Raw genomic sequence first — 27,595 nt, forward strand, 5'->3', positions numbered from 1 at the left:
ACCTAGGTGATTTGCGGGTACTGGGCAGAGACTTAGCCAAGAGGAGGGAAGAGTCTGCTCCGCCTTCCCAAGGCAGACCTTACACAGTGGGCTTCTTTGATCAGCATGGACTAAGTCCAGAAGATCAGAACAGATGTCTGTAGCTTCTAACAATCCTCCTAGTTTCTATACTCCTAAGTGCAGAATATAATTTTATGTAGTTTAAGGAATATGGAGATAACCAAAATATTTATACCCAACCATCCATAAAATCATGGTTTTGAGGTTGAGCCAAGCGTAGTTATAACTTTAATGAAAAATAAAAAAGATAAAGCATAGCTGGGCGCCAGTGGCTCACACCTGTAATCCTAGCTACTCAGGAGGCTGAGATCTGAGGATCGCGGTTCAAAGCCAGCCTGGGCAGGAAAGTCCGGGAGACTCTTATCTCCAATAAATCATTTAAAAACACAAGTGGCGCTGTGGCTCAAATAGTAGAGTACTCACCTTGAACTGAAGAGTGTAGGGACAGCACCCAAGCCCAGAGTTCAGGAAACATGACTGCCAAAAAAAACAAAACAAAACAACAAAAAAGATAAAGTAAGTTGCTTTTTTTTCCCCTAGGATATAGGGACTTGAAATAGGTCTTAAAACTTTCCTTGCTGGGTGCTGGTGGCTCATGTGTAATCCTAGCTAGTTAGGAGGCTGAGCTCTGAGAATCAACCTTCAAAGCCAATCCAGGCAAGAAAGTCTGGGAGACTCTTATCTCCAATTAACTACCAAAATCCAGAAGTGGAGATGTGGTTCAAGTGGTGGAGTGCTAGCCTTGAGTGAAAAAGTGCAGGGACATCACCTAGGCCCTGAGTTCAAGCTCCTAGGACTGGGACACAAAAACACATACATCCAGGGGCTGGGAAGGTGGCTCAGTGGTAGAGTGCTTGTCTTGCATGCATGAGGCCCTCGGTTTGATTCCTTAGCACCACATAAGCAGAAAAAGTTGGAAGTGGTGCTGTGGCTCAAGTGGTAGAGTGCTAGCTTTGAGCTGGTGCTGAGGGACAGCACCCAGGCCCCAAAACCGACCCCAAAAACAAAACAAAACAAAATTCAACAAAAAACACATATCCACAACCCCCTACAACACCTCTGCAACTTTCTTATATATAATAACTTTTTTTTATTTTGGGAAATGAGTATATTCAGAAGAAAACAGTGTAACAACACCCCTCCAATATCTATCTACCTTTTCATCAGTAATTATCTCATGAGTAGTTGAATTTCATTCATAGGGACTGAATTTCCTTTCTTTAGAGTAGATCATTTCTGAAATGATTTTTTTTTTTTTTTGGTTAGTTATGGGGCTTGAACTCTGAACCTGGATGCTGTCCCCGAACTTTTCAGCTCAAGGCAAGCGCTCTACCACTTGAGCCACAGCACTACTTTTAGTTTTCTGGTGGTTTATTGGAGATAAGAGTCTCATGGCCTTTGTATGCTCTGGCTTTGAATGGAGATCCTCAGCTCTCAGCTTCCTGAGTAGCTAGGATTACAGATGTGAGCCACCAGTGCCCACCTATGCTTTATCTTTTTTCTTTTTCTTTTTCTTTCTTTCTTTTTGTTTTTTGGTCCAGTCGTGGGGCCTGAGCTCTGGGCCTGGGCGCTTTCCCTCAGCTCTTCAGCTCAAGGCTAGCGCTCTACCACTTGAGCCACAGCATCACTTCCGACTTTTTTCTTTTTGCTTATGTGGGGCTGGGGAATCGAACCCAGGGCCTCATGCATGCAAGGCAAGCGCTCTACCATTGAGCCACCTTCCCAGCCCTCTTTTTTATTTTTCATTAAAGTTATAACTACCCTTGGTAGTTAGCCATGGGCGCCCAGCCTCAAATGATTCTTAACATTATTGTATAGAACTGTTTTTAAAAAATTAAATTGTTCATTGGGAATGTGGCTTAGTGGTAGAATGCTTGTCTGGCATGCATGAAACCCTGGGTTTGATTCCTCAGTACCATATAAGCAGAAGTGGTGCTGTGGCTCAAGTGGTAGAGTGCTAGTCTTGAGCAAAAAGAAGCTCAGGGAGAGTGCCCAGGCCCTGAGTTCAAGCCCCAGGACTGGCAAAAATTAAAAAAAAAATTTAGTGTTGCAACCAGGATTTGAAGTCATTGCCTTTTACCTTTTTTTTTTTTTTTTGGATCGGTTGTGGGACTTGAACTCTGGGCCTGGGCACTGTCCCTCATATCTTCAGCTCAAGGCTAGCGCTCTACCACTTGAGCCACAGTGTCATTTCCGTTTATGTGGCGCTGAGGAATCAAACCCAGAGCCTCATGCATGTGAGGCAAGCACTCTACCACTGAGCCTTTTACTTTTACTCAGTGCTTTATGTCATGGCAGATGTTCTATTGCTTGTGTCACACCTTCAGTCTGGCTTTTTGCTGGTGAGTTTGGAGATGATTCTTGCAGACTTTACTCACAGGCTAGTTTCAGATTATAGGTGAGTCACTTGTACCTGGCCATCAATTTTTTTTTTTCTTTTGCATTTCTGGGGATAGAACCCAGGGCAGTACCCTCAACTCTTTTTTTTGCTAGTCCTAGGCCTTGAACTCAGGGCCTAGACATTGTCCCTGAGCTTCATTTTTTTGCTCAAGGCTAGCACTGTATCACAATGCCACTTACAGCTTTTGCTGTGTGTGTGGTACTGAGGAATTGAACCCAGGGCTTCATGCATGCCAGGCAAGCACTCTATCACTAAGCCTCATTCCTAGCCTAGCACCCTCAACTCTTAAACAAACTATCCTACAGAGTGCTTGTCTAAAATGGGTTACTTATACAAATTGATTTTGTGTGTGTATATGTTTGTGTGCCAGTCTTGAGGCTTAAATTCAGAACCTGGGCACTGTCCCTGTGATTTTTCATTCAAAGCTGGTACTTGACTATTTGAGCCTCCCTCTACTTCTGGCTTTTTGGTGATTAATTAGAGAGAAAAATTTCTCAGGGAAGTCATGCTGTGTCTCAAGGTGGTAGAGTGCTAGCATGAGCAAAAGAGCTCAGGGAGAGCACCCAGCCCCTGAGTTCAAATTGCACTACCAACAACAACAATGAAGATTTTTTTGGATTTTTCTGCCCAGGACAGTGGCTTCCTCAGATCTAGGCCTTCTTAGTGGCTAGGATTATAGGCTTGAACCACCAACACCTGGCTTTCAAGTTGAATTAAAAAAAGTTGTATTATAATCACAAATTGCTTTCTTGGTTTCTTTTAGGTGATAGCTTTTCAAGTGTTTGGTGTCTATCAGAGAAGCTAATGTTCTCACTGAAATTTAATTTTTCAATATTTTATCATGAAATTTCTCTTTTTTTGGAGGGGGAGGATCCGGTCATGGGGCCTGAACTCTGGGCCTGGGCACTGTCCCTCAGCTCTTCAGCTCAAGGCTAGTGCTCTACCACTTGAGCCACAGAACCACTTCTGGCTTTTTTCTTTTGCTTATGTGGTGCTGAGGAATCAAAACCAGGGCTTCAAGCATGCAAGGCAAGCGCTCTACTACTGAGCCACCTTCCCAGTCCGAAAATTCTTTTTTTTTTTTTTTTTTGGGTCCAGTCGTGGGGCCTGAACTCTGGGTCTGGGCGCTGTCCCTCAGCTCTTCAGCTCAAGGCTAGTGCTCTACCACTTGAGCCACAGCGCCACTTCCGGCTTTTTTCTTTTTGCTTATGTGGTGCTGAGGAATTGAATCCAGGGCCTCAGGTATGCAAGGCAAGCGCTCTACCACTGAGCCACCTTCCCAGCCCCATAGTCTGAAAATTCTTAAGCTTAAAGAAAACTTGGAAAAGTATTAGTGAATGTTCATATACTTAAAACATGGATTCTATCTTGAAGAGTGAAATCATTCTTTTTTGAGGCTGGACCTCACTACATAGCAGAGGCTTGGCTTGAACTTGTAAGCTTCCTACTTCTGCCTGGCCAGTGCTGGGATTACAGGTGTGCATCATCTACCCTGCCCTAACATTTTATTGTACTTACCACATGTTTTATTCATCTGTCCCAACTTTCCACTAATGCAAGTCATTTTTTTCTCCCTCCCTCCTCCATACTGGGAATTGAACTCAGGGCCTCCATGCTTACTTAGGACTGCACTTGAGCCACACCCACAGCCCCCTCCCCTTTTTGCCAGTCCTGGGGCTTGACCTCAGGCCCTGGGCACTGTCCCTGAACTTCTTTGCTCAAGGTTAGTGCTCTACCACTTGGAGCCACAGCTCCACTTGTGGGCATTTCTGTTCATGTGGTACTGAGAAATTGAACCCAGGGTCTCATACATGGTAGGCAAGCACTATCACTAAGCCTTTTTCTCAGCCCTATCCAGAACCTTTTTAATTGATTTTTCAGTTAGGGTATCCTGCTAACTTTAGTCCTGGCTGGCTTCATACTGAAAGCCTCCTGTCATTACTTCCCTAATAGCTGAGATTACAGGTGTATGGCAAAATTCCTGGCTATGATTTTTTTTTTTTGTAAAGTACATTGTAGATTACCATTACATTATAACTGGAGTTCAGTTTTGGTTTTGTTTTTGTTTTTTTAAATTCCAATGCTGGGAATTAGACCTAGGGCCTCCTGCATGCCAGGCAAGCACTTTGCCCTTGAGCTACACTGTCAACCCAATTATATTTGCTTTTAACTCTTTTTTCTTTTGTTGTTAGGTTACTTATTATATTTTTAGATGGGGTATACTAGATTTTGAAATAAGGGCCTTGTACTTGTAAGGTGAACACTCTATCATTTGATCTGTGTCCCAAACCTTTTTAGCTTTTGTTATTTTTTTTCACTTTTTGTGCCAGTACCAGGGCTTGAACTCAGGACCTCTGGACCTCATTTAGCTTTCTAGCTGGTAGCTGGCACTCCACCACTTGAATCATACCTCCAGTCCTTAATTTTTGAGCTTTTACTTTGCCTCTTTTCTTCCCTCCCCTTTCTCCTTCCCTTCCTGCTTCTTTTTACTCCTCTGGCTTCCTCTTTGTTGAGTAGGGATCAACCTCAGGGCCCTGTACATGTTGTACCCCTGAGCAAAAACCTGGAAATGAGGGCTGGGAAGGTGGCTCAGTGGTAGAGTGCTTGCCTAGCAAGCATGAGGCCCTGGGTTCTATTCCTCAGCACCACATAAGCAAAAAGAAAAAAGCCAGAAGTGGTGCTGTGGCTCAAGTGGTAGAGCGCTAGCCTTGAGCTGAAGAGCTGAGGGACAGCTCCCAGGCCCAGAGTTCAGGACCCACGACTGGCCCCCCCCAAAAAAAAAACAAAAATAAAACCCCTGGAAATGGAACTGTGGCTCAGGTGGTATAGTGCCAGCCTTGACTGAAAAAGCCCAGTGCTGCGCGCGCGCGCGCGCACACACACACACACACACACACACACACACACACACACACACACACACACACACACACACACACACACACACACACACACACACACACACACACACACACACACACACACACACACACACACACACACACACACACACAAAAGCTAACAAGCCAAGTGCTCTTTTTTGGATTATGGTAATTTTCTTTGTGCACAAAGTATTCAGTAATATAAGCAAAGGAGAGTAGAGACACTGCTCAGCTCTAGAGTGCCTACATAGCAAGTGTGAGGCCTGAGATCAAATCCCCAGTATTTCAAATTTTAAAGAAAAGAAGCTAGGCACTGGTAGCTCATGCCTGTAATCCTAGTTACTCAGAAGGCTGAGATTTAAGGATTTCGATTTGAAGCCAGTGTGGGGAGGAGATTCTTATCTCAAATTAACCACCAAAAAGCTGGAAGAGGAGCTGTGGTTCAAGTGGTGGAGTTCTAGCCTTGAGCAAAACACTCAGGGATAGTGCCCAGGCTCTGAGTTTAAGTCCAAAATTGGTACCATAAATGAATGAATGAGTGAATGAATGAATGAAGAAATAAATAAGAAATGAGAGTTTACTGGATCACATCAACACAGAGCATTTCCATGCTAGCTTGTGAGCACTGTAATATGATGTTTCACTGCTAAGAGTTTGTGTGTGTATGGCTTCAAACTCTTTACAGACTCCTCTGGGGAGCTGGGTCTGGCACTGCAGCTCTGCTCTGTGTCATACTCTGGGAGAGGGAGACAACTCTTACCATTTCTGGATATTCCTACCCAACCAGTGCTTTTAGTAATCTGTGCTCTGCTTCCAGAAGGAGCAGGGAGGAAAAGGTCCTCCTGAAAGCCACCCTTCCTCCCCCTTTTGCTTTGGTCCGGTTGGGCTGTTGTCCTCCAAATCTTCCAGCTTGTCACCATGTGATCTGTAGGTTACCTTTCAACATCTTCAGGAAGTCACTGTTAGGGTTGATGGTTGTACAGGTCAGCTTGTTCAGACCAAGTTGCTATTGATGGCAGGGGTAGTGCTACAGGGATTCTGGAAGAACTTTGAACAGTGCTAGGAGCCAGAACCACTGCTTTGGTACCAGATAATGAACTGAAATAAATAAAAGCAGACTCCTGACTGGAGGAAAGGGATGCGAACTTGGTTGATTTTGTTAGCTTTCCACGTGATGGGCTTGAGGAGGTGGCATGGGGTTTGGGGAATCAGGCCTTTTTATTTTTGTTGTTGGTCATGGGGCTTGAACGCTGGGTCTGGGTGCTGAGTTCTTTTTGCTCAAGGCGAGTGCTCTACCACTTTGAGCTGCAGCTCCACTCCTGGTTTTCTGGTGTTTAATTGGAGGTAAGAGTCTCAGGGACTTTCCTGCCTGGGCTGGCTTTGAACCATGATTCTCACATCTCAGACTTTTGAGTACCTAAGATTACAGGTGTGAGCCACTAGTGCCAGGCCCAAGAATTTTCTTTTTGTTTTGTTTTGTTTTTTGGTCGTGGGGCTTGAACTCTGGGCTTGGGTGCTGTCTTTGTGCTCTTCAGCTCAAGGCCAGCGCTCTACCCCTTGAGCCACAGCACCACTTCCGGTTTTCTAGCAGTTTATTGGAGATAAGAGTCTCATGAACTTTCCCGCCTGGGCTGGCTTTGAACCGCGATCCTCGGATCTCAGCCTCCTGAGTAGCTAGGATTACAGGCGTGAGCCACCGGTACCTGGCGAGGCCCAAGAATTTTCTGTGTGTCAGTCTTAGGGCATGAACACAGGGCCAGACCATTGCCCACTAGCCTTTTTGCTCCAGGCTGGTATTCTACCATTTGAACCATAGGTCCACTTCAGGCTTTGTGGTAGCTAACTGGAGATTAATAGTCTCATCTTTAGATTTCAGCCTCCTAAGTAGCTAGGATTACAGGTGTAAGCCACTACCCTCTCCCCTTTTAAAAAAAATAGCCTTTTGTGAAATTCCTAGCTCTTAGTTTTTTATCTTTGTGAGGAATAGGTTCAAAAATTTCTTTTTGTGTGCCTCCATGGTAAGCATGTGTGCGGCGCGTGCGCGCGCACACACACACACACACACACACACACACACACACACACACACACACACACACACACACACACACACACACACACACACACACACACACACACACACACACACACACACACACACACACACAAAATCACTGAAGTGGTCGTGGGGCCTGAACTCTGGGCCTGAGCGCTGTCCCTCAGCTCTTCAGCTCAAGGCTAACGTTCTACCACTTGAGCCACAGCGCCACTTCCGGATTTTTTTTTTTTTACTTATGTGGTGCTGAGGAATCGAACCCAGGGCCTCATGCATGCAAGGCAAGCGCTCTACCACTGAGCCACCTTCCCAGCCCCTGAGCTATATCTCTAGCCCAGGATTTGGTTGTTGTATGGTTACTGTCATAAGAATAGATGAGGTTTCTCCTCAGCTTCCCAGTTTCCACACAAAGTCATATTCAGCATTTAGTACAGTTTATTCCCCAAGCTTGGTATTTTAGAAGGTTTACATACTTGAGGAACACAAATGAAAATCAAGGAAGAAAACAGTCCTTTTTTTTTTTGCCAGTCCTGAGACTTGAACTCAGGGCCTGGGCACTGTCCCAGAGCCTCTGTGCTCAAGGTAGCACTCTAGCACTTGAGCTACCACGCCACTTCTAGTTTTTCTGTTTATGTGGTACTGAGGAATCGAATCCAGGGCTTCATGCATGCAAGGTAAGCACTCTACCACTAAACCCCATTCCCAGACCCAGAAAACATTCTTTTTAAAAATTACCTTTAAGGGCTGGGAAGGTGGCGCTCTACCACTTGTGCCACAGCGCCACTGCCGGCTTTTTTCTTTTTTCTTATGTGGTGCTGAGGAATTGAACCCAGGGCCTCAGGCATGCAAGGCAAGCGCTCTACCACTGAGCCACCTTCCCAGCCCCATCCCTCACTTTTTTTAATTTTGTAGGGTATAAATTGTATTTTTGACTTCCTTCTCCCCCTACCTTCTCAACAATCTTTTTTTTGCCAGTCCTGGGACTTGAACTCTGTGCCTGGGCACTGTCCATGAGCTTTTTTTTTGTTCAAGGCTAGCATTCTACCACTTGAGCCACAGTGCCACTTCTGGCCTTTTCTGTTTATATGGTACTGAGGAATGGAACTCAGGGCTTCATGCATGATAGACAAGCACTCAACCACTAAGCCACATTCCCAGCCCTCAACAATTTTAAATATTCTTTTTTTCTTTTGGTGCTGGGCCTGGTGCTGTTCCTGGGCTCCTTTTGCTCAAGGCTAGTACTACCAGTTGCGCTATAGCATCACTTTTGCCTTTTTCTGTTATTAATTGGAGACAAGAGTGGAATTTCTGGCTGTGGCTGGTTTTGAACCATAGTCCTCAGATCTCTGCTTCCTGAATAGCTAGGATTATATGTGTGAACCACCAGAGCCTGGCTTGTCATATGTTTAAGTAATCAGTGAATTTTGATCTCTGGTTTCATCAACTATGCAGTACCATTTAGAAAGAGATGTAGTTGTATGCCTGTGGCTCACACCTGCTCTACCACTTGAGCCACAGCGCCATTTCTGGTTTTTTGGTGGTTAATTTTCCTTCCTGGCCTGGCTTTGAACCATGATCCTTAGATCTCAGCCTCCTGAGTAGCTAGGGTTAACAGATGTGAACCATTGGTGCCCAGCAAGAGTACATTTCTTTTTTTTTTTTTTTGGGTCTGGTTGTGGGGCCTGAACTCTGGGCTTGGGTGCTGTCCCTCAGCTCTTCAGCTCAAGGCTAGCACTGTACCACTTGAGCCACAGCGCCACTTCTGGCTTTTTTTTTCTTTTTGCTTATGTGGTGCTGAGGAATCGAACCCAGGGCCTCAGGCATGCAAGGCAAGCGCTCTACCACTGAGCCACCTTCCCAGCCAAGAGTACATTTCTTTTTGGACCATGTCAGCTGCTTTTTTTTTTTTTTGGGTCCGGTTGTGGGGCCTGAACTCTGGGCCTGGGCGCTGTCCCTCAGCTCTTCAGCTCAAGGCTAGTGCTCTACCACTTGAGCCACAGTGCCACTTCGGTTTTTTATTCTTTTTGCTTATGTGGTGCTGGGGAATCGAACCCAGGGCCTCATGCATGCAAGGCAAGTGCTCTACCACTGAGCCACCTTCCCAGCCCCTCAGCTGCTTTTTTTTATGGGGAAAATGGAGGGTACAGCAATGGAGGGATGAAGAGTGAAAATGCAAGCTTAGAGTTCAATATACACTATGTAAAAAGTAAACTATGTAACTTGTGGGCAGGGATGAGAAGGGGACACTGGGGGAAGATGAAGGAGTGACATTGTCCAAGAATTATACTTATTACCTGACATGGAATTGTGATCCCTTTGTACAACTCCTCAACAACAATAAAATTGTATTAAAAACTACACAAGCGTAAACTATCAGCTAGTGCATGGGGAAACTGTTACAAAACAGACTCTAAAGAGAGCTTTATTAAACAGAAAAGTATTTAATGATCAACTCGTGTATTTATAGCAAATTGGTATTACAAGTTATAGCTAGTATATTTTCATCAAATACTTCAAGAATAAAACATGACATAGTCTTAACAAAAACACAAACACCACAAATTGCTAAGTGCATATTCAAACATCTGTACATAGAAGCCGGGCGCTGGTGGCTCACGCCTGTAATCCTAGTTACTCAGGAGGCTGAGATCTGAGGATCGCGGTTCAAAGCCAGCCCGGGCAGGAAAGACCGTGAGACTCCTATCTCCAATAAACCACCAGAAAACCGGAAGTGGTGCTGTAGCTCAAGTGGTAGAGCGCTCGCCTTGAGCTGAAGAGCTGAGGGACAGTGCCCAGGCCCAGAGTTCAAGTCCCAGGACCGACAAAAAAACAAAACAAAACATATGTACATAGGTGTTAAACATGTATATATGCCTATATACATTAAACATGCACAGATACATGAAACTGGCATCTCCCTAATATATAACAAATTATAACCATTGATCAACATTTTACATATTTATAAACATAACCATTAATAACCATAACAGCAGGAAGAACTGGTGCTTTTTATATACCATTACAACATGGCAATCCAAAAAATTTAAGTATACCAAAAGAGCTGTGAAGATTGGCTAGGAGTCAGTTGTTAGCATCTATAATTGTAATACTGTGGAGGGTGCGATCTGAGGAATGCGGTTTGAAGCCAGTCTGAGCTGGAAAGGCCTTGAGACTCTTAACGAAGTAGAGGTAGGCTCAAATGGTAGATAATGGTAGCCTTGAGTGGAAAAAAGCTCAGGGACAGAGCCCAGGCCAGGATTTCAAGCCCTAGGGGAGGTACAAAAAAATAATTATTAATGTATGTCTAGAGAATCATAGTGTACATTGTAATTGGCCATTGGATTTAGAAAGAGTCCCAGACTTTGTCTTTTTACTGAGATTTTGATGCAGGTGGTTTTTGGCTCCGTGATATCTTGAGGGTGATTGTTGGGCTTTGGAATGTGTTTTGGAGGCGCTTCAACTTTTGTTGTGGAATGCAGATGTGCAGTGTGATTCTGCTTGCGTTTCGGTTTTCTGATTGGACTTTGCCTGATCTGTGGAAGTGGAGGTAGCTCTTGAAAACGACTCATTTCTGTGTTTGAGGTTGTCCTTGGAATGGCTTCTGTGCCTTGAGCTTCTCCTCCATTCATCATTTTCAGGAGAGAGATTTTCTGTAGGAATGCAAGGAGGTGCTCATTCGGCTACTGTCGAAAGTTCTAGAATATCCATATCTGTCTTTGATACCTGAGGATGTGTGCATTTTGGCATTCATTTCTTTTGGTGCCTTACGAGCTCCCCAGGAAAACTGTACGTTGATTTGCTGTCCACAAATCCATTTTTTGTCCAAGTTTTGTAACGCTTCTTTAGCGTCTTCAGCGTTCTTAAACTGGACATAAGCAAACCCGCCAGGACGTCCAGTATAGAAATCTAGTGGAACATACACGTCCGTCAAGGGGCCGAAACGACCAAATTCGCGGTTTAAATCTTCCAATTTGATACTCCTCATCACGTTCCTCACGAAGACTGTGGTTTTCCGGGGGCTCTGGGCACCAGTCCTGGTAACGGAGTTAGAAGTAGCCATGCTTCTGAGGCGATCTCTGGGACCAAGTGCACAGTCACACTTGCCGCTCCCAAGCTGCTTCCCTAGGCCACTGGAAACACCGCGTGAGAGGTCAAAGGCCATCAGAGTGTGTGTGTGTGTGTGTGTGTGTCTGTGGGGGTCATTCAGCCCCCTCTTCTCACGAGACTGCATTGTTCTCCTCCCCCAATATTTGCCATTGATTTAAAAAAAAATGGCGTGACCCGAGAAGTCAGAGGTGAGTAAGCTCCTGTTCTCTCGAGACTTCATTGACCCCTCCCCTCCCCACTCCCCTACCAATTGGAATTTAGTTAAGAAAAAATTCACATCGCCCAATGGGTCTGGAGACTTCACTTCCTGCATGTGGTCTTGCCAGCCATTTTATAATCTTTTTTTGTTTTTTCGTAAACTGTCACTTGGCAGAAGGAGTCAGATGATTCCGCCTCTCTTCTTACAATATTTTATCTCCTCCCCCCTCACTAATTTGTACCAGTATTATGGAGCTTAATTTTCAGACAAAATATTGACAACTTTTTCAACATTGCTATGGAGTCAAGGTGTGTACCACATTGTGCTTTCTGTGTGTTTGTGTATGGGTAGTTTATTTGTTTTATTGTGAAAATACTGTACAGAGGGGTTACAATTACATGGGCAAGATAATGAGTACATTTCTTATCAAGCATTGTTGCCTCCTCCGTTGTTTTCCCTTCCCATCCCTTCCGATCCTCCCCGCTCCGAATCCCCCCCCCCCCCCCCCCCCCCCCCCCCCGCGCGCGCACACCATAGTTGTAAAGTTCGTTTTTTCGACATAATGACTTGTACATCTCATTGTTGCAATGGGTCCACCTGTATCCCTAGTTAAATGATTTGTTTTTTCCCTTCCCCTCCATAAATTATACCAACATCAAATACAGTGAAAACACGGGTTGCGGGGGGGAGGAAGAGACATACAAAGCAACAAAGAAATCATCTTTTTTTTTTTTTTTTTGGTCGGTCGTGGGGCTTGAACTCTGGGCCTGGGTGCTGTCCCTCAGCTCTTCAGCTCAAGGCGAGCGCTCTACCACTTGAGCTACAGCACCACTTCCGGTTTTCTGGTGGTTTATTGGAGATAGGAGTCTCATGGTCTCTCCTGCCCGGGCTGGCTTTGAACCGCGATCCTCAGATCTCAGCCTCCTGAGTAGCTAGGATTACAGGCGTGAGCCACCAGCGCCCGGCAAAGAAATCATCTTATAAATATGTTAGAAACAATAGCAAGAAACAAAAATATTTGAATACTTACCTTGGGGTTCATTTCGCCTAACATCAACTTATCTGACCTTTTCTACTTGTCTTAGACATATACTAGTTATTGTAAATAAGGGAAGCCATGGGACCTATGTTTCTTTGGGCCTGGCTGACTTGACAATATAATTTTTTCCAAGTCTTTCCATTTCCTAACGAATGGGGCAATTTCATTCTTTCTGATGGAGGCATAGAATTCAATTGTGTAGATATATCGCATTTTCTTGATCCATTAATATATTCAGGGGCATCTGCACTATTTCCTTATAATGGCTATAATCAAGAACTCCAATAACAACAGATGCTGGAGGGGATGTGGACAGAAGGGAACCCTACTGCATTGTTGGTAGGAATGTAAACTTGTTCAACCACTTTGGAAAGTAGTATGGAAGCTCCTCAAAAGACTCCACATAGAACTCCCCTATGACCTGGCAATCCCAGTTTTGGACAATTACTCAAATGTTCACAAACAAGACTATACTAAACCTACCAGCACAACTATATTTATTGCAGCATTATTTACCATAGTGTGCATACTTTGTAAGAGCAGGCCAGGCAAGTCTCAAACTTGTGACCCTAACCCCATCTGGCTTCTGAGGTTTGCAGTTACAGGTACGGACTAGGCTACAGGTAATGTGTTTTAAATGTTTAATTGATTAATGGATAATTGATTAATTGATCCATGGATGATATTAGTATTGATTTATACAACCAAAAGGATACTCTAATGAAAGCTGTTATCAAAAGAGAAGTTGGAGACTGGGTAGGGAAAGAGAAAACAATAGAGAACATTATTTTAACTAAAATAATACATGCATGTCTAGCCCGGTACCCATGCTCACCCCTGTAATCCTACCTTCTCCGGACGCTGAGATTGGAGGATCTCAGTTCAAAGCTAGCCCAGGCAGAAAAGTCCCTGAGAGAGTACACCTCCAGTTAACCACCAGAAAACTGGAAGTAGCACTGTGGCTCAAAATGTTGGAGCACTAACCTTGAACACAGGTTCAGGGATGGTGCCCAGGCCCTGAGTTCAAGTCCCACAAATGATAAATAAAATGCACATATATATTTATATCTATCTATATATGTGTGTGTGTGCCTGAAATACTATGCTGAAAATCCTTACTGCAATTACTATACAATTAAAAATTCTGGGTGTTAGTGGCTCATACCTGTAAACTTAGTTACTCAGGAAGCTGATTGCTAAGGATCATGGTTTCAAAGCCAGCCTGGGAACGAAACTCTGTGAGACTTATCTCCACTAAAACTAACAAAAAAGCCAAGAAGTAGATCTGTAGCTCAAGTGGTAAGGTGCTACCCTTGAGCAAAAGAAGCTCAGGGACACCTCCTAGGCTTTGTGTTCTTCGGTGCCTCAGATGACACCAGAAAAAAAAGACAAGAAAGTAAATAAAATAGGCTTTGTTGGGGCATGTGGGTACCTGGGAGAGGAAGTTGGGCTAGTAAGAGGAGTAAATGAAGATAAATTCACTGGAATTAGTTTACATGTATGGAAATAGAATAATGAAACTTGTTGGAATTGTTTTAAGAAGTGGAGAAGATAAGGAAGAATATGGGGGTGAGATTGATTGGGATTATTTGTATAAATGTGCAAATATGACAGTGAACCATTCCTTGTATAACTAGTGTATGCTAAACAAAAGTGAGCTTCTTTATCTTCACACCTCATTCTTGCACAATGTGACAGTGGAGTTTTGACTTTTTTTTTTTTTTGGGTCCGGTCGTGGGGCCTGAACTCTGAGCCTGGGCACTGTCTCTCAGCACTTCAGCTCAAGGCTAGCACTCTACCAGTTGAGCCACAGCGCCACTTCCGGCTTTTTTTTTCTTTTTGCTTATGTGGTGCTGGGGAATTGAACCCAGGGCCTCATGCATGCAAAGCAAGCACTTTACCACTGAGCTACCTTCCCAGCCCCTTGACTTTTTTTTTTTTTTACCTTTATTGGTTGATACTGTTTATAACCCACTTTGCCATTTATTTCCATTTTTCCTTATTTCCTTCTTTCCCTGGTTTTATATCAGTTGGGTTATTTGCAGATTGACAATTGTTCTTTTTTTTTTCTTTTCTTTTCTTTTTCCAGTCTGTGGGTTTGAACTCAGGGCCTGGGGACTGTCCCTGAGCTTTGCTGAAGGCTATCACTCTACCACTTGAGCCACAGCGCCACTTGTGGCCTTTTCTGTTTATGTGGTTCCCAGGGCTTCATGCATGCTAGGCAAGCACTCTACCACTAAGCCACATTCCCAGCCTCTCCAAAGATTTTTTTTTTTGTTGGTCATGGGCTTGAACTCCGGGCCTGGCCACTGTCCCTCAGCTCTTCAGCTCAAGGCGAGTGCTCTACCACTTGAGACACAGCACCACTACCGGTTTTCTAGTGGTTTATTGGAGATAAGTCTCACGGATGTTCTTGCCAGGGCTGGCTTTGAACTGCGATCCTCAGATCATAGCCTCTTGAGTAGCTAAGATTACAGGCATGAGCCACTGGTGCACGGCTTCCAAAGATTGTATAGCATGGGTTATGTTCAGTTTATTCGAGGTTTAAACTTAGTTAATGAACCTCTTTACCTTTTTGTTTCCATAGTGAAAGCAAGTTGAATACTTTGGTGCAGAAGCTTCATGACTTTCTGGCACACTCCTCAGAGGAATCAGAAGAAACAAATTCTCCTCCTCGACTTTTGACAAATCAAAATATAGGTAAATTCAAAGTTCAGCTTCATCTCTTGTCTTTTGTGCAGATGTCTTTGTCTTGTTTTTGATGAAGCAGTTATTAAAGGCTTTCAACTTGTGGATAATGAGAATTTTAGCATGATACTAGTTGCTACTGTATATCTTTGCTGGTGTCTAGCATAAGAGATTTGAATTTTAGTAAGGAAAAATGGGAGTTTGTTCTCTCCCCCTCTTATAACTGATGTATACTAATAAATAAAATGGGAAAATCCCTTAGTTTGTATGATTGGTAGGAGCTTAGAGAAGAAAGCATTTGGTATGGTTTTATGTGTAATGGGAATGACTGACAAAGTCATGATTGCTGACTGATAAATACACAGTATTATAAGAGATATTTTAACAACTTGGTTATTTGGTCTTTGATCTTTAAGTGTGTGTGTGTGTGTGTGTGTGTGTGTGTGTGTTAGTGTTGGGGTTTGAACTCAGGGTTTTATTCTGCTCTTGCTTGTTTTTTTTTCCCCCCAAAGATGATGCTCTACCACTTGAGCCACAATCTGCCACAAACACCTTCACTTACACTGGGGCTTGAACTTGGGACCTGGGCACTGTCCTTGTGTTTTTTTCACTCAAGGCCAGCACTGTACCACTTGAGCTACAGCGCCACTTCCGGTTTTCTGGTGGTTAGTTGGAGATAAGAGTTTCACCGACTTTCCTGCCTGGGCTGGCTTTGAACCATGATCCTCAGATCTCAGCCTTCTGAGTAGCTAGGATTACAGGCGTGAGCCACCGGCGCCCGGCTTAATTTTGAAGTTTTTGTGTTGATTTTTTTGTCTAGATGACCTATGGATTTGTGTCAGTGGAGGTATTGAAGTCATCTATTATTATTACAGTGTTGAAGTCTGTTTTAGTGTCCTACAGTATTTGTTTATGAAATTGTGCATATTAATATTTGGTGTGTATATATTTGTAATTGTTAAATCCTCCTGATAGTTTGTTCCCTTGTCATTATAAAGTGACTTTCTGGGTTGGAAAATGGCTTAGTGGTAGAGAGCTTGCCTAGCATGCATGAAGCCCTGGGTTTGATTCCTCAGTATCACATAATCAGAAAAAAAACTAGAAGTGGCACTGTGGCTCAAGTGGTAGAGTGTTAGCCTAAGAAAGAAAGAAGCAAAAGAAGCTCAGGGACAGTGCCCCGGCCCTGAGTTCAAGCCCCAGAACTGGCAAAAAAAAGTGACTTTCCTTGTCTCTTAACTAATTTTGATTTGATATCTGCTTTGTCACATATGAGTATAGCTAGTTCTTTCTTTGGGGTTCTACTTCTTGGAATATCTTTTTTCCATTCTTTCACTTTAAGCCTGTGTTTGTGTTTGTCAGTGAGAGTGTGTTTATTGCACACAACAAAGAGTTGATTCTTGTTTTTAGTTCAGTCTGACAGTTTGTTTCTTTTTATTGAAGTCAAGATAATATTTGGAGATATTATTGAACGATATATACTAATTGCTGTCATTTTGCCTTCTTTGATTCTTTCCTAATCTTCATTCGTTCACTTACTCTTCTTGTTTGATTTATTCTTTCCCATATCCTCTTTGTTATGCTTATTTTCCTTTTTTGTGTATAGGATTCCTTTGAAGTATCATCTGAAGTGCTAGCATAGTGGCCATGAATTCCTTTAGTTTTCTTTTTTCTTTTTTGCCAATCCTGGGCTTGAACTCAGGGCCTGGGCAATGTTGCTGATAATTGTTGCTTAAGGCTAGCATTTTACCATTTCAGCCACAGGTCTGGCTTTTTAGTAGTTAAGATAAGAAACTGTGATCCTCAGATCTCAGCCACCTGATAAGCCCAGATTACAGGCATGGCCCACTGGTGACTGGCTCCTTTAGTTTGTATTATGGTAGGTTTTTAGGTTTCTCCTTCAATTTTGAAGGATAGCTTTGCTGGATATATTAATCTAGGTTGGAAATTATTTTCTTTCATAGCCTTCTTCTCAAGGAGTACTGTTATTCTGATGGGCTTGCCTTATATGTGACTTTGTACATCTAAGGTCAAATTTTGGGCTGTAGATTTCAATCACTTGTATTCTTTCAGTTGTTTCAATTGTATTCTTTCAGTTGAAGTCCCTTTAATTAGGAGCAACTGGGATAATGGCAGGGTTGAGATGCAATTTCTCCCCACTGGAATGCCAGTGTAGCTCAGAGTCCAACTTTAATCCACTTGCTTAGGCCCTGGGCCCAATCCCTTATGCCTTTCAGAGAAAAGAAAGCAGTAGAAGTCTTTTCTTTTTTTAAAGTTCCTACTTTTCAGGCTGGTTCTGTATTTGGCTGAGGGCAGGCCACTCAGAAGTCAGTTGTCAGCTTTAAGGCTTCTCACTTTAGAAGCTTCCTTTGATGTATGGGAGACTGCAGCTCACTTCACTAAGCTTGCATTCTATGGTCCAGGTATGTTCCCACTTGTTCCCAAGTGCCCCAGGAACATCAAGGGTCCAGTACTAGGTGCCCCCCCCCCATTTCCTCTGAATGATTCAGTGGAGAGAAGCCAAAATAGCACTTGTATTGTTGAAGAAGAACCTGGCAGACTGGTCTCAGCACTTTCTGACCCTGGTAGGCAGTTAGCCACTCTATGGGAGGGAGGAGGCTGAGAAATCCAGTGATCCTATGGACCTGGGCCCAGAGCTCTCAGTTCCACTTGGCAGCAAACCACGCACAGCAGGAATTCAACTCCATTAGCCAGAGAGTCTGTGAGCTATGGGCTTGGAGCTCTGACTCTCAGTGGCCCTCAGGTGATAGGGCTTGTCCCTTTCAGAGGGTGGGGCCGCTGAGCACACTGCTTAAACTTACCCACAAGCCCTCATCAGAAACCCCTTCCTTGCTCCCTTTGCTTGACCATATCTCATGGGGATCTCACAGCCAGTCACTATGGCAGGGTGTCCCCAGGCTCTCTGGTCTACAACTGTTTCTTGTTTTCAGGTCCCCCAAGTAGCTTAGTTTCAAACAAAAGGGATACTTCCCAATATATCACCTGTCTATAGCCTTCATATATAGAGAATGACAAAATGCCTATGTTCTCTAATGCTAGCTTTTCAAGCAGGCAGGATCACTGTTAAGCTAATTTACATCGTGTGTGTGTGTGTGTGTGTGTGTGTGCGTGCGTGCGTGCGTGCGTGCGTGCGTGCGTGCGTGCGTGCGTGCGTGCGTGTGTGTGTGTGTGTGTTGGAAAGCAGGACCTTGTGCTGGTACTCTACTGCTTGAGCCATACCCCAGCCTTTATAGCTTTAGTTATTTTTCAGGTAATATCAGACAAAATTCATCTTACCTAAGGCCTCCCATGCTCAGACCCAGCCATAGGCCGCCATACCCAGCTTATTGATTGAGATGTATGGGGTCTCTAGCAATCCTCTTCATCTCTGCCTCCCAAAAGCTAGGATTACCATGTCCTCACAACTCTACCAGATTTAAGGCTGAAGCCTGTGGCTAGGTCTGCCAGCATGTTGCCACTCGGTTTGCCTGTTTTACCCTACAGTTACAGCTTCTGCTTTCTCCTCTCCCCAGGAGCTGTGATTGGAGTGCTGTACATTGTTTCCTACTTTTCTCTGTGATGCTTCCTTTGTTTGCCCCTCTTGTTTGCCTGTCCATTTACCTCTTTCTTGATTCCCAATGCTTTTCCTTTCTATTTTTGAACATAGTTTGTCCACTGTTATCCTGACCCTTTTCATTCATAATCACATACAGTTTCTAATCTACTGTCTCGCTCTGCTCTCTGAGAATAGTCAGTTATCTATTAAAGGTGTGATATAATTCAGTAAAACATCTATGTCTTTGCTTTTCTTTGTAAGTAGTTTATTTTTTTTTTAATTTGAAGGGTAGGGACAGGTTTTAAACTCAGGGGCTTTGTGCTTGATAGGCAGACACTGCATCTTGACCCTTGCCTCAGCCACAATTGCTCTGGTTACTTTTTTATGTTTTTGTTGGTTATGGGGCTTGAACTCTGGGCCTGGGCACTGTCCTTGAGCCCTTCAGCTCAAGGCTAGTCCTCTACCACTTGAGCCACAGTGCTACTTCCTGGTGGTGAATTGGAGATAAGTGTCTCATGGACTTTGCTGCTGGTTTTGAACCATGATCCTCAGATCTCAGCCTCTTTTTTTTTTGTCGGTCATGGGGCCTGAACTCTGGGCCTGGGCACTCTCCCTTAGCACTTCAGCTCAAGGTCATTGCTCTACCACTTGAGCTACAGTGCCACTTCCGGTTTTCTGGTGGTTGGAGATAAGAGTCTCAAAACTTTCCTGCCAGGGCTGGGTTTGAATAGCTTGAGTAGCTAAGATTACAGGCTTGAGCCACTGGCATCCAGCTCTGGTTACTTGTGAGACAAGGTCTGTTTGTATGTGTGCACGTTTGTGTGTTGTGGTATGTGTATGTGTATGCCAGTCCTGGGGCTGGAACTCAGGGCCTGGGTGCTGTACATACACTAATTTCCTCAGTGCTAGTGCTTTACCATTTGAGCCACAGCCCCACTTCTGGCTTTTTTGTGTTTATTTGGAGATAAAAGTCATGGACTTTCCTACTTGGCTAGTTTTGAACTGTGATGTTTATATATTAACCTCCTGAGTAGCTAGGATTACAGGCATGAGTCACCAGCACACCAGCTCCAAGGTCTTATTTTTTTTTTTCCAGGCTGGCCTGGACCACAGTCTTTGTATTTATACTTCTCACCATAGTTGGGATAACAGACATGTCCTCCACCCAGCCTTTTTTTGGGTCGGTCGTGGAACTTGAACTCTGGTCTTGGGCACTGTCCCTGGCTCTTCAGCTCAAGGCGAGCGCTCTACCACTTGAGCCACAGTGCCACTTCCGGTTTTCTAGTGGTTTTTACTGGAGATAAGAGTCTCATGGACTTTCCTGCCCGGGCCTGGCTTTGGACCATGGTCCTTAGATCTCAGCCTCCTGAGTAGCTAAGATTACAGACTTGAACCACTAGCGCCTGGTTCCAGCCTTTTTTTTTTTTTGGTGGTGGTAGGGCTTGAACTCTGGGCCTGGGCACTGTCCCTCAGCTCTTCAGCTCAAGGCTAGCGCTCTACCACTTGAGCCACAGTGCCACTTCCGGCTTTTTTCCTTTTTGCTTATGTGGTGCTGGGGAATCGAACCCAGGGCCTCAGGCATGCAAGGCAAGTGCTCTACCACTGAGCCACCTTCCCAGCCCAGTTTTTTTTAAACGACTGATTTATTCTTTTTAACTGTTACAGATATAACTTTATAATTTTTCTTTGTCCTTTTTTTTCTCAGTTGTGGGGCTTGAACTTGGCCTGGGCGCTGTCTCTGAGCCTTTTTGTGCTCAAGGCTAGTGCTTTGCCACTTGGGCCACAGCTCTACTTTCAGTTTTTTGAGTGGTTAATTGGAGATAAGTGTCCTACTGGGACTTTTCTGCCCAGGCAGGCTTCAATGCACAATCCTTAGATCTCAGTCTCCTGAGCAGCTAGGATTACAAGTGTGAGCCATGGGCTCCCAGCTTTGGCTTTTGTTTTTTTTAGGCAGGATCTTGGTATTATAGCCTAGGTTGTTTAGGAATTTACTATGTAGCCTCAACTGGCCTCTAGAACTTGTGATCTTGCCTCAGCCTTTCAAGTGCTGGGATTATAGGAATGTACCACCAGGTACTACCATGTCTTGCTTGATTTTAGGGTTTGATAATATATTGAAAAGTTAAACAATGGGGGCTGGGAAGGTGGCTCAGTGGTAGAGTGCTTGCCTTGCATGCCTGAGGCCCTGGGTTCGATTCCTCAGCACCACATTAAGCAAAAAGAAAAAATCCGGAAGTGGCGCTGTGGCTCAAGTGGTAGAGCGCTAGCCTTGAGCTGAAGAGCTGAGGGACAGCGCCCAGGCCCAGAGTTCAGGCCCCACGACCGGACCCAAAAAAAAAAAAAAAAAAAAAAAAGTTAAACAATGATTTCTGTTGCCTTTTTTTTTTTAGATAAAGCCCGTGTTTCTGGAAATAATTCTGATATGATGGAAAATAATAAGGAAGAGGTAAGTATAATTTGGAACATTTTAAAAGGATTTAGTTATTTTCTCTTTTTTCAGTTTTTATTTATTTTTTATTTTTGTCAGTTGTGGGGCTTGAACTCAGGGCCTCAGCTGTTCAGCCCAAGGTGAGCGCTCTACCACTTGAGCCACATTGGCACTTCCTGTTTTCTGGAGATAAGAATCTCACAGACTTTCCTGCCTGGGCAGGCTTTGAACCATGATTCTCAGATCTCAGCCTCCTGGGTAGCTAGGATTACAGGCGTGAGCCACCAGTGCCTGGCTTCGGGTTTTATTTCATTTTATTTTTTAAAATTTACCTCATTGTTATTTAGAGGCGATATACACGGGGGGCTACATTTACATGAATCAGGTAATGAGTGCATTTCCTTTTGTACAGTGTTATCTGTCCCTCATTCTCTCTCAGTAAAGGGATTTATTAATTGCTAATAATCAACTAGAATGTATGCTATTATTTCCTATTAATACATATCTATATTTAAAGCTATTTATATGCCCAGTTGTTATTATGATAATTCACCATATTAGTTGTCCAGTTTGAGGAAGTGTTCACTGTTTTTTGGCATGTTTCACTTCAGTGGCTTTCCTTAAGTCAGAAAGTAGAAGGCTTGCTCACAGAGTGGTATTTAACTGTCATTTTATTGCATAGTTCCCCAGTTTTCAAGTTTCTTAAAATTTGGTATTCAGAGTCTTCCAAGTATTGTAATAACCCTCACAGAGTTTTTTTTTAAATCTCATATGCAGGGGTACATTATAGTTTGGAGATTTTTTTTCTGTCTAGTAGCAAAAAAACCTTACCATTTGAAAAGTTTTGAAAATAGATATGGCTTCACAATATTGTGACTATACTTAATGGCATTGAATTGTACGTATGAAAACAGTTGAGATGGTTTATTTTATGTATATTTACAAGAAAAGTCTTAAATCCACAAATGGAAAAAAGCAATTTGTTAACAGATTAAAAAATTGATACCTTGTAAAGTAATAATTAGTTAAGCAAAAAGTAAATTTAGGGGCTAGGAAGGTGGCGCAGTGGTAGACCGCTTGCCTTGTGTGCATGAGGCCCTGGGTTCGATTCCTCAGTACCACATAAGCAAAAAAAGAAAAAAGCTGCAAGTGGCGCTGTGGTTCAAGTGGTAGAGCGCTAGCCTTGAGCTGAAGAGCTGAGGGACAGCACCCAGGCCCAGAGTTCAGGCCCCACGACCGGACCTAAAAAAAAAAAAATTAAGAATTGCAGAACAAGTCATCAAAGTTCCTCTGTGCCATGTTAGTACAGAGGAGAAGGGCCAATTTTCAGGTCCTTTCTAGTGTCCTCCTCTGCTGTTATGTGATTATTTCTGCTCCTGTGGTGTGTCTTTGTTGAATGGGGGCAGTCTGTCCCCACCTATTGCCTTAGTAAGCAACAGCAACAATTAAGAAAGTATTAGAAATCATCTTATAAATATGTTAGAAACAATAGCAAGAAAGAAAAACCATTTGAGTCCTTATCTGGGGGGGGGGGGAGCGCCCTGGGAGGGGAAGATGGGAAGGGATGGGAAGGGGAAACAAAGGAGGAGGCAACAATGCTTGATAAGAAATGTACTCATTACCTTGGTCATGTAATTGTAACCCCTCAGTACGGAATTTTCACAATTAAAAAAAAAAAGTATTAGAAGCCCGGCACTGGTGGCTCACACCTGGAATCCTAGCTACTCAGGAGGCTGAGATCTGAAGATCGTGATTCGAAGCGAGCTTGGGCAGGAAAATCAATGAGAATCTTATTTCCAGTAAACTAACCAGAAAAATCCCACTGTAGCTCAAGCGGTAGAACACTAATCTTGAGCACAAAGAGGCTCAGGGACAGGACCCAGGCCATGAGATCAAGTCACAAGACCAGCCCCTCCCCCCCCAAAAAAGAGCTTGAAATCTGGGAGGGAATAAAGGAAGGGGGTGACAGTATCCAGAAAAGAAATGTACCCTTTACTTGACTTAGGTAACTAACCCCTCTGGATATCACCTTTATAATAATAGTAAAACACTAAGATAACAACAAAAAAGGAAGTGCTAAAGTGTTGCCTAGCCTGCATAAGGCTGTTTGTTCAACCTGTAGTCCCTACCAACCAACACACATGCACACGCATGATTTAGCACAGGGAAATGGTTAATTCTGTAGGGATGTTGCTGTGAACCTTTTACTCACCGTTGTCTTTTGTGTCACATTTAGGGAACTGGCTCTTCAGAAAAATTCAGATCTTCAGGATCATCAAGATCAAAAAGGTTAGTTGACATTGAAGGGAAAGGAAGTTATTTTCTTTTTCTGCTTTTTTTGATTCCTGTTTTTTAAATATATAATTTACTTTCTATACTTACATCAAGCACCATTGTGCTTACTAAAGTATTTTATACAGATAGACATATTTAAAAATTTAAAACTGTTGCATTTATCACTTGAGTTTAATATTGATCAATTCTTTCCAACTTGGAATTATAGAGGAATATTTTTAGAGAAGAATTTCTTATGTATTAGTGACATTTGTAATATATAGTTCTGTGAGTGTGTGTGTGTGTGTGTGTGTGTGTGTGTGTGTATGTATGTATGTATGTATGTATATATGTATATATATGTTCTGGGGCTTGAACTCAGGGTCTGGGCATTGTCTCTGAGCTTTTTTGCCCAAGGTTGATGCTCTGTCACTTGAACCACAGCTCCAGTTCTGGCTTTTTTGGTGCTTAATTGGAGATAAGAATCTCAGGGGCTTTTCCTGCCTGGGTTTGCTTTGAACCATGATCATCAGATCTCAGTTCCTAGTAGCTAGGATTACAGGAATGAGCCTTGCTCTCAGCCTCTAGTTCCTTTCTTTAGTTAGAATGAGTACTTTGAAAAAGGAGAAAAGGTGAGTTTGCTTACTGTCTTACCAGACCTTTTGGGTTTCTGTAGCATTAGTGAAGCTGTTCACAGCTGGTAGAAGTCATCTTGAGTTGTTACAGGGCGGGGGAGGGGGAAAGGGGTATCAAAGAGTAGCAAAATGTTTTCTTCTGATTTTTTTTTTGCCTGTCCTGGGGCTTGAACTCAGGGCCTGGGCACTGTCCCTGAGCTTCTTTGCCGAATGTACTGAATTTTTGGTGTTTCTAAGTAGTTGGAATGACTTTTATTTTTGTTTGTTTGTTTTTGGGTCCAGTCCTGGGGCCTGAACTCTGGGCCTGGGCACTGTCCCTTAGCTCTTCAGCTCAAGGCTAGTACTCTACCACTTGAGCCACAGTACCGCTTCCAGCTTTTTCTGCTTATGTGGTGCTAAGGCATCGAACCCAGGACCTCATGCATGCAAGGCAAGCACTCTACCACTGAGCCACCTCCCAAGTCCTGGAATGACTTTTAATACACACAGTTTGCTCGTTACAACTTATTGTCCAAGTAGTAATTCTTTTTTTTCTGGTATGAGTTTGGACTTAGTGTCTCATGCTCACTAGACTGATTACCACCACTTGAGCCCTAACATAGGGATTCTTTTTTTTTTTTTTTTTTTTTTTGTCGGTCGTGGGGCTTGAACTCTGGGCCTGAGTGCTGTCCCTCAGCTCCTCAGCTCAAGGCTAGCGCTCTACCACTTGAGCTACAGTGCTACTTCTGGTTTTCTGGTAGTTTATTGGAGATAAGAGTTTCACGGACTTTCCTGCCCGGGCTGGCTTTGAACCGTGATTCTCAGCTCTCAGTCTCCTGAGTAGCTAGGATTATAGGTGTAAGCTACCGGCGCCTGGCTAACATAGGGATTCTTTTTTTTTTTTGGGGGGGGGTGAACTCTGGGCCTGAGCACTGTCCCTCAGTTCTTCAGCTCAAAGCTAGCGCTCTACCACTTGAGCCACAGCGCCACTTACAGCTTTTTTTCTTTTTTTGCTTATGTGGTGCTGAGGAATCGAACCCAGGGCCTCATGCATGCAAGGCAAGTGCTCTACCACTGAGCCACCTTCCCAGCCCAACATAGGGATTCTTAAAGTGACTACTTTTAGAGGTGCCCTTGGGAGCTTTTATTTTTTTAAATTAAGAATTCAGTAGACCTTTGGTTTACTTAAATTAGCCTTCATTGATGGGATATAGAGATACATGCTTCTCTCCTTCATTCCCATGCACACCTGTGCTTCAGAGCTTCTGTTAATCATTTATGTTTTTGGGAGCATTTGTTCCAGCTGTCAGAAATGCCAGTAATTGGGCTGGGAAGGTGGCTCAGTGGTAGAGCGCTTACCTTGCATGCCTGAGGCCCTGAGTTCAACTCCTCAGCACCACATAAGCAAAAAGAAAAAAGCCGGAAGTGGTGCTGTGGCTCAAGTGGTAGAGTGCTAGCGTTGAGCTGAAGAGCTGAGGGACAGCACCCAGGCCAGAGTTCAGGCTCTCGACCGGACCGGAAAAAAAAAAAAAAGAAAGAAAAAAAGAAAAAAAAGAAATGCCAGTAATTCTATGGGCTTAATTTTTTTTATAGGAAACCTTCAATTGTAACAAAATATGTAGAATCAGATGATGAAAAACCTCTGGATGAAAGTATAAATGAAGAAGTTCCTAATGAAAACTCAGAAAATGATATTACTATGCAAAGCTTGCCAAAAGGTAATCTGTAATAATTTTTTTATATGGTGTTGAAGTATGTTTTAAAATATTACAAAATTGGTACTTGGGTACCAAGCAAAGTTGGCATTGTAGTTATAGCAATCTGGAAATAGATTAGTACGATAATACATTGTAGTAAAGTTAAAAATTTGAAATATTCAGTGTGTTTTCAAAATAACAAAATGAATTACTTTTTTCTTTCCAGCGAACTTTAAAAGTAAAACTCATTTACAAATTATATTTGAATATGGAAGCAGGTTTAAAAGGTTTTAATTGCTTGCCATATGTAAAAATGTATGAGTAGCCTTGAAATCTTAAAAAAAATTATAGTCTGGTTTAGTCTTGCTGAATTACTATTATTATTATTTTTTGCAGTGCTGAGGGTCTAACCGGGGCCTGTGCGTGTTAGGCAAGCATCCTGCCCCTAAACTGTTCCTCAAGACCCTGTTTTATTTTCACTGCAGTCTTAAATTATCTAAGACAAAAAGTTACCTGTTTAAGGTAGATTGAGGTGTGTTTATTGAAGTTTATATATATTTTAAAAACCTTGTCAGACACTTGTTGTCTTTCTAATGGTAAAACTTTCTTAATGAGATTAGGGGAGAGACCAAATGAAAATCTTGTACTCTTCATGGCTGAAGTCTGAGAGCATTGTGCCTAGAAAATGACAGAGTGACAAGGGACTTGGTAATTTCATGGTGTTTCAAGGACTCAAGGACTCAAAAGTTTAGACTTTCATCGTTGTTAAATACTATGTTCTAGTCTCTCAGTAGGATTTCTGAATGCATTCACAGTCAGCTCTTTCACAGCATTATTAACCTTAATTCATTGTCTCTATTTATGTTGTATGACACATTTTTAAAAATTCTGGAATTTAAATGAACATTATGGGTAGGAAGGATTGGACTTTGCTAAACTAGGACAAATTAGGAGTTATAAAATCTATTGAGAAAATGAAATGAGAAATGAAATGTAGAACAGGAATGAGGGAAACAGAAAGAAAGAGAAGAATGGAGGGGGCCTACCATTTTCTTGTTTTCTTGAACCATTTCTAACAATTTTGTGTAATCATTTTGATGAGTGATGGGACAAACAACTTGGGAGTCTGAATCCTGAAGACAATGAGTGACTTACTTTGGATTTTTTCAGTCTTAATAGATATCACTGGGAGTGCTTATTGTAATAACTAGAAATGCAAACCCTTCTTTTACTGGTACTGTAAATGGAGATCAGTATATGATGTTACTAACCTGAGTGTAGGTTAATCCTCTCATGTTAAAACAACTATAGACCTGTGTGTAAGGTTAAATCTGGGTGGTCATTTAAAATTTTTTTGAGTATGCATGGATACAATGAAGTCTTTAGAGAATTATCTTCTTCAGTCTTCAGAACAATGTGGTAAGGTAGTTATTGTTTCTACTGTTTGAGATAAACACAAAATTTTTAGTTGAAGACATTTTTTTTCTGCTTTAAATTGAAGAGCCAAGATTTCAGGTGTGACCTCCCTTAATCCAAAGCTAGTGGCTGTCCTTTGTAATTGTGCTGCTTCTTTGTTCCCATGTAGAGAAGGAGC

General features: G+C 42.9%; 1 protein-coding gene and 1 non-coding gene across 6 annotated transcripts in view; one reads left to right on the plus strand and one right to left on the minus strand.

Annotated features, from left to right (window-relative positions):
* Nucleotides 1-27,595, plus strand: part of Atrx (ATRX chromatin remodeler) — a 177,726-nt gene that overhangs the window by 37,303 nt on the left and 112,828 nt on the right. For all 5 annotated transcript variants that reach the window (XM_070040154.1, XM_070040155.1, XM_070040156.1 and 2 more), the window contains exons 2-5: nucleotides 15,335-15,447; nucleotides 21,379-21,434; nucleotides 23,653-23,705; nucleotides 25,898-26,022. In XM_070040154.1, coding sequence (XP_069896255.1) covers nucleotides 15,335-15,447; nucleotides 21,379-21,434; nucleotides 23,653-23,705; nucleotides 25,898-26,022 — 347 coding nt within the window. The remainder of the gene's footprint in view (nucleotides 1-15,334; nucleotides 15,448-21,378; nucleotides 21,435-23,652; nucleotides 23,706-25,897; nucleotides 26,023-27,595) is intronic.
* On the minus strand, nucleotides 1,707-1,787 carry Trnaa-ugc (transfer RNA alanine (anticodon UGC)). Its single transcript has one exon. It is a non-coding gene; the product is annotated as a tRNA-Ala (tRNA).

The sequence above is a fragment of the Dipodomys merriami genome, unplaced genomic scaffold (genome assembly GCF_024711535.1).
Source record: "Dipodomys merriami isolate MVZ:Mamm:240054 unplaced genomic scaffold, mDipMer1.0.p SCAF_3, whole genome shotgun sequence".
Taxonomy (NCBI): Eukaryota; Metazoa; Chordata; class Mammalia; order Rodentia; family Heteromyidae; genus Dipodomys; species Dipodomys merriami.